Genomic DNA, 12,699 nt, shown 5'->3' on the forward strand with positions numbered 1-12,699 from the left:
CTGCCAGCTGGTTTTCATATCACGAAAGTGCACTGAGCTTGGTGTAGATATAAAAATGTAAATCAGGAGGAGATGGGCAACACCTGAGCCTGCTCCTCCATTCTAATTTTTGCATGGCCTATCTTTGCAACCTATCCCCATATCCTTTCATATTCTCCCTCAGTGCCTCAAAATACATCTTGAGCATACATATCAACAGGACAGCTACAGCTATCTGTCAAGAATATCAAAAGATTTATCTTTACCTTGTGAGTAAGTTGTTGCTCTCAGTTCTAATTAGCCTCCTCCTTATTCTATGACTATGAACTTTTGCACAAGGTGCATTAAACGTCTCAGTAACAATCTGCAAAGATCTCTTAAATACAGTAAAACCCTTGGTATCCAGCACCTATGGGGATTGGTAAATGCTCGATAAGTGAATTTTCCGATTGCTTGAGACTTTCTCTGACAATGTCTAACTAATACATCTGCATTAAGAATAAACAGTTTAAAAGACAAAAATACTATACTGTTGAACAAACTTCACTCATGAATATATAAACCTTAAAATATTTGATGTTGTTTTCAATCATGTTCTTTGAAAACATTTAACCATCGCTGCATCTTCAGGTCCTCCCCTTCCACAGAGCCGTCCGAAAGATGAACAATTATAGATAATTAACCCCCCCCCCCCCACCCCGCCTTGGCATGCACAGTAACTCCAAATATAATGCTTGTCTAGATATTGTTAATTTAAAATTGTACTGTACTGATGAGATTATAACTATCATAGACCTTACATGCTAAAGTAGGTCTTAAATAGATAGTCAAGGCCCACATTAGCATCATTTAATATGCAGAATCATACTTAAACTACATCAGGGAACTTGCAAGGACAATCTTCTTGCAGGTAAGAACCCAAGTCATCCCAGAATCCTTACAGCATGAATTACAAGTACCAAACATTTAATCAATAAAATTACAGAACAGCATTTAGTCCATGCAAATCAAATTAAAATTTAATTTTTTAAATTTAGGCATACAACACAGTAACAGGCCATTTTGACCCATCAATCCATGCCACCCAATTAACTTACACCCCTGGTATGTTTCAAATGGGGGGAGGAAATTGAAACCCCTGGGGAAACCGACATGGAAAGAACATACAAACTCCTTACAGACAGCGCTGGATTCAAACTCTTGTCCCAAAACTTGGTATTAATGGAAATTCTGTATTTATGTATTATTAATTATGATTTTTTGTATAACAGATATGTGGTTGATATATGATTTTAATATTTGAACTTAGTTTTAAAGTGGATTTCATTTGTTAAATATATGTATTATGTTTGATTTAAATATATGTTTAAGGGTATTATTTTAATATTGATATTTTTTTTGTTGTTAGTAATTTTTTTAAAAGTTTTATCCTTTTTTTTGTAAGTGGGGTTTTTTCTATTTTATTTACAACATTGTTAATTAATTCTTCACTCTTTGTTTTGGGGGGAGGGTTGGACTAATTTTAAATTTGACGATTAATGTTGTGTTATAATTATTGGGGGGTTAATTTGTGTAGTTTAATGATGTAGTATTCTAATTTTTATTATCTTATTTTTTATTATTTTTTTAAATGTAATTTTTATTTTATTCATGTCATAAAATTTTAAATAAAGTTTATTAAAAAAAAAACTCTTGTCCCAATCATTGGTACTGTAAAGGCATTGCACTAACCTTGACACCAACCATTTCATCCAAGATTTAAGATAATCTTGCTTTTCAACTCTTGTTCCAAAGCCATCTTTAAATAGTCAAAAGATCCAAGATGAAATTAATCTGCATGAAGTTTAAATGCACCAGAATCATTGCACACAATGGCAAGTTCTTGGTTCTCATAAGGCTCATGGTGCAGCAATGGAAATCATTCCAGCAATTTGTGACATGAGAATTGCATGACAAATCACTGTTTATTTTATATTATAACAATGGCAGGGACCAGAAGCTCTCAATTATTTTTCTTGAAATATCTGGACCATCTCAATCTGTAACTCCAAATATTTGTGCAAAATATTAAACTCTTCATAAAAACAAGGAAACATATTTGACCTTTTGATGTTTTAATATTTCTCTTTGCATCCTGATCCATAGTTCTTTTCAAGGTGATTGTGAACCTGGGAGGCTGAAAATTCATATCACAATGACCTTGCAGACTCAAGATCCGCTCAGCTGGTCATTCTATTAATTCGATCCATCACTGTTACTTCCTCTTTGAATCATCGAAAGCAAGGCTTTTATTTCATAAGTTGAGATATAAAAAAAAGACATAACACCTTTAAATTTCAAAGTACAGGGGTTGCAGGAAGGTTGCTTTTCAATAAAATAGTACATATCACAATTTTACATCATCTGCACGTGCAGCAAGAAACACGAATTAACATTTAAAAAATCTTTCACTTAAGGCCTGTGAGAGCAAATTTTATTCTGTATCTCAAATTTTTGGATAATAATTTGAAAAATTCTGTCACACTAATGTTCATAACCAGATTAAATGTACCAATTGATTCCTGAATGTACAATATAAAATGATTTGGTTCAAAACATGAACCAAAGAAAACAAAATCCTGTTTTGTATTAAAAGGTCAAAAATATCACCACATCTTGCATTCAACAGCATCTTTAAAAATAAACAATATCAAATTCTATAGAAGTGCAATTCAATAATAATCAAAGCTGAACCAAAGAAGAGCTATTAAGAAGGAATGCAGGAATCATTCAAAGAGTAGGAGTTGGAAAGGCAGGAAAGTTTCAGGAACTTTTGGTCATGAAGGTAAGCATGGAAAATTCAGGAAATTATAGGCCAGTGGCCCTTATTCATTGGAGGCAAAGAGATTAAAGAGGATCCTTTTGGAGAGGATGTACATGCATTTAGAAAGGCATGCATGATTAGAGTCACTCAGTATGGGCTTTGTTTAGAGCAGGTCATGTCTTACAAACTTTTTACAGATGGTGATAAAGGTGGTTAATGAGGGTGGACCAGTGGATGTTGACTTTGTGGACTTGTGTGAGGTATTTTGCAAGGTCCCTCATGGTTGGGTGATCCAGAAGATAAATAGGCATTGAATCCATGGTGAATTGATGGTTTTGTTTCACAATTGCTTGCCCATTAATGTAATGAGAGGATTAGTGGCACATCTTTTTATTTAAAATAGAGCTGTCATCTTGCAGTCCTCAAAATGAGCAAATCAAGCATTAACTGTGACAATAACCAAGAAAAGGTCCTGATTCATCTGGTTCATGAGGCCTTGAAACCTACAGACTGTATGGCATAAAAGAATGTGACAGGATAAGATGAATTTGCTTAACAATGTAAAACTTGTCCTTCATTAAAAATGTATTAATTTTAATGGTTTAATGTGTATATTGGAAAAGAATCACAAACGTTTTGATTGAGTGTGAGTAGTGAGTAAGCTTTTAGGACTTCTCCTTGACCAGAATCATGATCAGACCCTAGGACCTCTGAGACCCTTTAAGCCAGCTGTTGTAAACAGAGTTCCCGACAAGCAAAAGAGTGTGAAACTTGCTGTTTATGGATTGTTATACTGCATTTTAGATAGTTTTGTTCATCTTTCATATTATTTTCTACACTTTATTAAAATACTTTTGGAGTGTTCTTTCTCCTTCCTTGATCCAAATCCTCAAAGATCTACTCATTTTATCTTGTTACACATATAAGACAGAAGGCATGTATTCTGGTTGTAAATCCATGACTGGTGGTGCTCCACAAGGATCACTGCTGGGTGCTGGGACTCCTATTGTTTGTGACATATATAGTTGCACACACCAATATATATACATATACGTGTATATGTACACATACACATATACAAGGAATAGTAGATACACATAAATATATAAACACACACATTTATATATACACACACACACACACACACACACACACACACACACACACACACACACACACACACACACACACACACACACACACACACACACACACACACACACACACACACACACACACACACACACACAAATGTGTGCATATATACATACCGTACAACTCCAATTTTCCAAAATGTTTGGGACCGGGCCTATTTCGGATAAAGGGTTTTTTTCGGAGAACTGGTTATTTTTTTAAAACGGCCAAATAGCAAACATTTGTAACAGTGTTTAAACAACAAGAAACAACAAGGGAAGGTGTTTAAAGCATTAAAATAATGTTTAATTCTCACCAAAAAAATGCTGTATGCCACCAATCACCGACACCTCTCTACCAAGCTCCACTGCATGAGGTCCCTGCTCCTGCCCAGGAACCCGAGGTCCCCACTCCAGCTGCACTTATCTATATACACACATGCATACACACACATATATATATATATAGATATATAAAGATATATATATAGATATATATATATCTATAGATCTATATATCTATATAGAGATCTCTATAGAGAGATCTCTATAAATATCTCTATATATATCTATATATAGATATATATATATCACACGTGTGTATACTGGGTATCAGGTCACTCAATTGAGTACTACTGGTATAATATAACCTGTCGCACAGTCGGGTGTTTGGTGACAAAACCGGCTCCCCTACCAGACAAAGACCTGTCAAAGGGCAGACGAACCCTCTTGAAGGGTCAACAACCATCTAGAAACACGTGCTGTGATGCGCGGAAAGGGTATCCCTAACATCAAAGCTTGTTCTGGCCATTCACTACAACAGAACTTCCACCAGTCATCATGGACCTCACCATGCCACTGGATCTGAGAGGACATGTCGAGACAGTGGGTCTGGACCTGTGCAACACCTACTCACCTAAATCCATTCACACACACACTCAAACCTCACAAAATGAAAGGAAACATCATCATCCTATGGAATGGACAGCCGGAAGAATTGTGTTATGCATATATACATGTGATATACACACATACACACACATTCTGTGTATACATGCATGTGTATATATATATATATACACATATATATGTATGCATATTTGTGTGTGTGTATTATACACACACACATATATATTTATAAATATATATATCATAAAAATTAGTGGAGTTGTGGAGAGATATCGATGGACACAGCAGGATATAGATCAGCTACACATATGGGTAGAGAATGGTAAATAGAGTTCAATCTGAACAAGTGTGAAGTGTCCTTTGGAAGGTCAAATGGAGGGGAAAAATGTACATTTGATGGCAGGACACTTAACAACACTGATGTATAGAGACATTTGGGGATTTAAGTGGCCACACAAGATTCTAGGGTAGTGAAGAACCCGCATGGCACTTTTGCCTTTGTTGGGTGGAGCACTGAATATAAGAGTAAGGAAGTCATGTTGCAGCTGTATAAAACTTCGGTTAGGCTGCATATGAAGTATTTTGTGTAATTTTGTTGTTCCATTACAGGAAGGATGTGGAAGCTTGAGAAAGAGTACGGTGATATTTGCCAGGATACTGTCTATATGAAAGGGCTTGAGCTATAATGAGAGGTTGTTTTACCTGGAGTATCAGAGGCTAAAGGGGAGATCTGATCAAAATTTATAAATGTGAGAGTCATAGATGGGAAGATAGTCAGATTCTTTTCCCCAGACTAAAACTCATATATTAGAGGTCACACATTTAAGGTGAGAAGGAGAAAGTTTGGAGCATTTTTTTTATTATAAAGAATGGCAGGTGACTGGAATGGGGTGCCGGGGGTAGTAGTGGAAGCAGATATGATAGGAGTGTTTAAGAGGCTGTTAGATAAGCAAGAAATGGAGGGGTATGGATCACATGCAAGGAAAAGAGATTTATTTTAACTTGGCATTATGTTCAGCACTGAAATTATGGGCTGAAACACCTATTGCTTTGCTGTACTGTTCTATGTTCAATGAGGGGATTTCCAAGAGTAGGAGCTAAGTGACTAAAGCAGTGGTTCTCAACCTTTTTCTTTCCACACATACCACTTTAAGTATTCCCTGTGCCATCGGTGCTCTATGATTAGTAAGGGATTGCTTAAGGTGGTATGTGGGAGGAAAGAAAAAGTTTGAAAACCACTTTTCAAATCCTATCTAATTGATTCATTATGTGCACGGTTTCATAACTTCAAAGGAAATGGGCCAATGACAATTTTTCTCAAGCAAAATATTTCACTATCAATTAGAGCAGTGATTCTCAACCTTCCCTTCCCACTTACATACCACCTTAAGCAATTCTTTACTAATCATCGATGGCATAGGGATTACTTAAAGTGGTATGTAAGTGAAAAGAAAAAGGTTGAGAACCTCTGGTCTAAGGGCATAGCTGACAACAGTAAGGCAAAATACAAGTTGGGTTGGCACAGGGAATCAGATTTGGTGGAATACTGAGCTCCTGAGTTTGGTAGGATTGGAATTAGTGAACAAGGAGAAACAGTATTTCAAAGCTGAAACATGTCAGTACATGCAGGGGAGATGTGAGCAGCCTCCACTCTTATGGTTTAACTTAAATCAAAGGGAGGTGGGGCAGTAGAGCACTGGAAACCAATTGCATCAGAAGGCAATGTGGATATAAATCAGTTTTCTGGCATGAAACCACTGATTCAGGAGCTGAAAGGATCAAAATTATGGTAGGAATATGGAATATGGAGCTCATGATCAAATCAGACACAAAAAAAAATCCTTCACCATGAGAAAGGACTGAGAAAAGTTTTGAAAATGAGGATCTCAGTCATTCTAATGTCAGCACCACGATTAATAAATTGGTCAGAGGTGCAGCTAGTTCTGAAACACACCTTCAGCAAGATAGTTGAGTAAACTAGTGGCCCACTGACTTCTAGATAAGAGAATTAAATTAGGAAGTCATCTTATGGAATATGCATAAGGTGCGTAATGATAAACAAAAGGCAAACTACCATATGGCCAACCTTTTGAAAGGCAAGTTTAGAAATAATTGCCAGTGATTCTCTGTACAATAAGTGATGACCACTTGACATGGTTCCTCAGGTTGAATAATGAACAAAATATTTTGAAATAATTTAAAGTTAAACTGGATGCAATATGGAGCTGTATTTCCCATCTCATCTGTTTGAATTTTCCTCCTTATATATATTATTTTTTGAAATCAGAGAATATGACTGTGATAGTACAGATTCTATCTCCAATGTGTATATGTACAGATGGTAGTGTAGGATGACTGTGATTGGCTGAGAGTGTAGCCACACCTACTGGCAAGTCTTAAAGGATTGTCATTCTGGACTGGTCGACCTACTTGTGATATGCTCCAGTCCTTTAGTTAATAAAAGCCTTGGTTTGGATCAACAAGTCTTTGGTTCTTTCGACGCGCATCACAATGACAATTCCATATTTTTGCCTCCCTCCATCCTAATTAAATAGATGCTTTGAAAACTTTATATTCTGAAAGTATGTGTTTACCTTGTGCAGAACGAGGTATGCCTGTCTGTTGAGGATTTATTTCGGTGGCTTTTGAAACAGTTCGAACCTGGTGAATAGGTAGGCTTAAAAACAGGAAAACAGTATTTCTCAATTAATGGGATAAACCACTGGTCAGATGTTAATTTTTTTCTTTTATTCTGTTTTGTCTTAAAACATACAGCCAATAATATATAGTATTTATATAGAAAATATAATTTGTGTTGCAACACGGTTGGTGTAGTGGTTCGGTCAATGTCTTTACAGCATCACCGATTGGGACTGGGGTTCGAATCCCACGCTGTCTGTAAGGAGTTGGTATGTTCTCCCCGTGTCTATGTAAGTTTTCCCTGGGGGGGTGCCGGTTTCCTTCCACCTTTTGAAATGTACCAAGAGTGTAGGTTAATTCAGTGTAAATTGGGTGGCATGGACTCGTGGCCCAAAATGGCCTGTTACCATGATGTATGTATGTATTTATGTGTGTATGTATATAGAGATGTAGTAAATAAACACCATAATATTTTAATGAAGTATTATTATTTATATCAAACTAATTACGTTTTGGGAGAAAATAATCCCAAATTTCCCTTCCACAAGCTTTAACATAAGTTTGAAACCTGTTTAAAAGATGTTGATATTTACCTTTGTACTCTCTTTCTTGTTGATGGATTGATTGGTGCAGAGGTGGCATCAGATGCATTAATCACATCTTTTAAGTTTAGAGTAACTGCAAAGAGATAGATCAATGCTTTTTTGAAATTAAATAAACTACTTGTAACAGGCAATCCATGAAGCATTGCTTTGGGATGACATGTTGACAAAACGTGAACCATATTAAATTAATATAATGATCTGCTAAGTACAATGAATGAAATCTTGCAATGTCCTGAATTGTCTAACTATATTTTGTGAAGAAAGTATCTTTTTGTGGGAAATAAACTAGTGCAATACCTGATTATCATATATTAGTGCAAAACAATGTGCAAAACACTGCATATTCTGGAAATTTACATCTCATTGTATCTCCAATTTCATAAATGTGTGCATTAATAATAGTATATATTGGCATCATAGGGCACTTTTCAAATAAATGCTGAAATATTTATCCTCTCAGAACTTAAAGCACTGCAGCATGCTTTATCGTAAAGTTGAAGGACCATATTCAACAGTGAGTCAGAATCAGAACTTATTGTCTTGAACATATCATGAAATTTGTTGTTTTGTGGCAGCATTGCAGGTGCAAAATTGCTATAAACTACATTAAAAATAAATTAGTGAAAAAGAAGAGAAAGGAGATTGTATATGTGGTTCACTGTCCATTCAGAATCTGATGGCAGAGGGGAAGAAGCTGTTTCCGTACCATTAAGAGTTCAGAATAACCATCAATACAACAAGCAATGTTCATCTATCTTTTGTGTTTTAATCAGATAAATTTTTTATTGCTCATCTGTCATAAAAGTAGAATTAAATAATGTGCTTGAAGGAAATAGTTAAAAAATTAAACAAATTCCAAAACCTTTACCATGTACTTGTAACTTTGCAAGACCAGCTGACCATTGCTTCAGGAGGGAACCGATAAATCATCAGTAAAAGATATTTTTTAAAAAGTAGATTTCCTTTTAAAACTGGTTACCTTGTAGTGGCCTGCGCACGAAGATGCAGATTGGCTCACAAAATGGCTGACAACGCGGCGACCGCATGGTCCTGGGAGTGACACTGGTCGTTGTCCCAGCTGACCTCCTACACGGCAGGAAGACAGCAAGCTGTGGCAGGAATGCTGCTAAATCCCAGGCCAGCGCTCCAATGACATGATGCCCTGATGTCAGTGCCTGGGGCCCATATAACTGCCAGTGCAATAAACGAATCTCAACTTCAAGGTTTTGTGTGCATGTCATTCTTCTTTACATTTGTGCAGTGTGAATGCTACATTGGTGACCCTGACAAGCCTAACTGGCAGTTGGACCCAAAGATGACGGACCAGGTGAAGCCAGCACCCTTCCAGGTGGTCTCACTCAGACTCCCAACATTTTGGGTGTTGCATCCACATGTGTGGTTCAAGCAGGCCGAGTCTCAGTTCCAGCTTCGACAAATTGTCACTGATGACAACCGCTACTTCTACATTGTGAGCACACTCAATCAAGACAGCAGCAAGGGTCATAGACGTCCTATGGCAGTCTCTAGAGCAAGGAAAATGCGCAGCCCTCAGAGAGCTTTTAACAAGCACTTTCGGGCTCTCCCAGTGTGAGCACACTGCCCGAATGCTGCATGTGACTCTATAACACTCTCCAATAATGAGTTCTCCCGCATTCTGGCAGAGTTCCCCTCAATAGTGGTGCCACAGTTCTCCGCAGTCGAGCCAAAGCACTAGGTAATGCACCACATTCTGAATGATGCTCCCCCCCACCCCGTTCCATGCCAGGGCATGCTGGCTCCCTCCAAAGAAGCTCAGCTTCTCTAAGGAGGAGTTCAAGAAAATGGAGGAGCTAGAGATAGTACGGCGCTCCGACAGTCCCTGGGCCACCCCTTCCACATAGTGCCAAACAAAGCATGGAGGTGAAGACAATGTGGTGACTACCGCTACCTCAATGAGACCACCACACCTGACAGATACCCCGTGGCCCACATACAAGACTTTGCTGCCAACCTGCACAGGGCATATGTGTTTTTCAAGATGTTTTTTATCCGGGGGTACCACCAATCCCAGTTCACCTCCATGATGTCCCCAAGACCGTGATTATAACCCCCTATGGCCTGTTCAAATTCCTACGTATGCCCTTCGGGCTGAAAAATGTAGCACAAACTTTCCAGCAGCTGATGGTCTCAGTGGTCCGGGACCTCCTATTTACATTCATCTCTTTGGACGATATCCTCATCACTATCCACAGCCACAAAGACCACGCCACCCTGGTTGAGCAAATTCAGCTTAACAATTAACCCCTAATTAGGCCAATTCAGCCTGGACACCATTGATTTCCTGGAGCACAAAATAAATAAGCATGGGGAAACACCCCTCCCCGAAAAGGTTGAGGTGGTCTGGCACTTCACCAAGCCACAAACAGTAAAGCAACTACAGGAATTCTCCGGTATGATAAACCTTTACCTCAAATTCATACCGGCAGCGGCACGCATCATACACCCTCTTTGCACTAACGACAGGCAAGTCAAAGGACATTATCTGGGACAATGAGTCTTCAAGAGCGTTCCAGAACGCCAAAGGTGCGCTGGCCAACGCCACCCTCCTGGTCCACCCCAGACCAGAGGTACCTATTGCTCAGACAGTCGAAGCTTCCAGCATAGCAGTAGGTCCTTGAAAGTCAGTGGCAACCCCTGGCCTTTTTCAGCAGATAGCTCCTCTCCCCCAGAACTCAAATACAGCACCTTCGACTAAGAGCTATTGGTGCTGTACTTTAATTACTTTTTGGAACGTCAGCAATTCAAGGTTTTCACGGATCACAAAGCTTTTGACTTTCACCTTCCATATGGTATCGGACCCACGGTTAGCCCGGCAGCAGAGACCTTTGTCCTACATGTCTGAATTTACCACAGACATACAGCACACATTGCAGGGAAAAACAATGTGGTGGTCGACGCTCTGTTACACCCCATTATCGAGTCAGTCCATGTACTGTCCCAAGGGGTCAAACACATGGCTCTCACCAAAGTGCAGCAGCAGGACCCTAAGATCCCTGCATATAAGACAGCCGTCTCAAGTCTCAGAGTGAAAAACATCCCCATTGGCCCAGATAACCTGACACTCTAGTGCAACATCTCCACCGGCAGTCCTCGTCCCATCAGTCCAGCCACATGGAGGCGCCGGGTTTTCCACACCATACACAACCTGGTGCACCTGGCCATACGAGCAACTGTCAAGATGGTGGCTAGAAAGTTTATCTGGTATGGCCTCTGCAAGCAGGTCAGCCAATGAGCCAAGACATGCACACATGGCCAGTCCTCAAAAGTGCAGACTTTTGAACCAGTGCATCACAGGTTCAGCCATGTACATATTGATATAGTGGAGTCGCTACCAATTTCCCATGGGATGAGATACTTACTTACCGTGATTGACCGCTCCATGAGGTGGCCTGATACCACAACAGAAACCTGTGCCAGGCCACTCATCGACACATGTGTGTCCAGATTCGTGGTCCCAGAGCACCTCACCTCTGACAGAGGGGCACAATTTACTTCTGAGCTCTGGGCAGTGCTGGCTAATTTCCTGGGAACACAGCTCCACCACATCATGGCATACCACCCTCAGGCTAATGGGTTGGTGGAATGATTTTACAGGCACCTGAATGCAGCCTTGATGGCCTGGCTCAATGATCCCAACTGAGTGGATAAACTGCCTTGGGCCTTGCTGGGGATTCACACTATGGCAAAGGAAGACTTCAATGCCTCGGTGGCTGAGCTGGTCTCTGGTGTACCTTTCATCATACTGGGGGAGTTCCTGGTCCATGGCAAATGCCTGGAAGACTCCACAACCACCCTTGCGAACATGCGGTGAAAACTGAGGTCCCTGATTCCACAACAACCCCCATCACATGGCTAGACCAAACATAATATCCCCAGGGACTTAAAGACGTATCGACATGTGTTTGTGTGAAGGGATGCACACTGGCTGCCCCTTCAATGACCGTACGATGGGCTCTACAGAGTCATCAGGGACAACAGCTCCACTTTTGTCCTCGACGTTGGCGATAAGGAGGAGACCTTTAACATCAACCACTTGAAGCTGGCATATCTAGTCTGTAACCAGCCAGTCTCCACTCCTCTTGTTCCTTCTATATTTCACAATAAAAATAAATCTGGGTTATGTGGAACTTGTTCAAAAAAATTCCTAAATCCACTCAAAAAGGCTTTACCTTGGGGCATGACCATGTTGAATGCAAGAAAGTTCCTATCTCTTCACCATACCTAAAACATTGATCTGATAAATCTGATTTCATTCTATTCAATTTTAGTGGCATCAAGTGTAGCTGATGTAGAAAATTATATTGAACTATTCTGTACATTACATTTATAGTATTTATCATACAATCTCAACAGAGATCTGGCCATCTTTTCTCATCAATTGTAATATTCAAATCTAACTCGCACCTCTATTTAGATTTATGCACTCCCTGTTTAGTTGTTCCCATTTGTAATAGAAGATACATTGCAAAAGTACAGTTCTTAGTATTTCCTCTCCTAATAAGAGTTTTCATCTCACTTCAAGTAGTTAACAGCATCGCTGGACCAAACATTTCCCTCAAATATCCTCTCAGTTGAAAATAACAAAAAAGAG

At 39.3% G+C, this 12,699-nt stretch overlaps 2 protein-coding genes across 2 annotated transcripts in view; both read right to left on the bottom strand.

The window, feature by feature from the left end:
* The window catches only part of LOC138758057 (uncharacterized), a 356,156-nt gene extending 354,389 nt beyond the window's left edge, over positions 1–1,767 (bottom strand). The window contains exon 1 of the mRNA XM_069926411.1: positions 1,711–1,767. Within this exon, the coding sequence (XP_069782512.1) occupies positions 1,711–1,725 (15 nt within the window). The 5' untranslated portion in view covers positions 1,726–1,767. The remainder of the gene's footprint in view (positions 1–1,710) is intronic.
* Positions 1,768–2,076: 309 nt separating this feature from the next.
* LOC138758058 (uncharacterized) overlaps positions 2,077–12,699 on the bottom strand; it is a 196,186-nt gene continuing 185,563 nt past the window's right edge. Inside the window, exons 9-11 of the mRNA XM_069926427.1 lie at positions 8,058–8,142; positions 7,419–7,501; positions 2,077–2,264 (exon numbers count right to left, since the gene is read on the bottom strand). Coding sequence (XP_069782528.1) covers positions 2,215–2,264; positions 7,419–7,501; positions 8,058–8,142 — 218 coding nt within the window. The 3' untranslated portion in view covers positions 2,077–2,214. The remainder of the gene's footprint in view (positions 2,265–7,418; positions 7,502–8,057; positions 8,143–12,699) is intronic.

The sequence above is a fragment of the Narcine bancroftii genome, chromosome 3 (assembly GCF_036971445.1).
Source record: "Narcine bancroftii isolate sNarBan1 chromosome 3, sNarBan1.hap1, whole genome shotgun sequence".
Lineage (NCBI taxonomy): Eukaryota > Metazoa > Chordata > Chondrichthyes > Torpediniformes > Narcinidae > Narcine > Narcine bancroftii.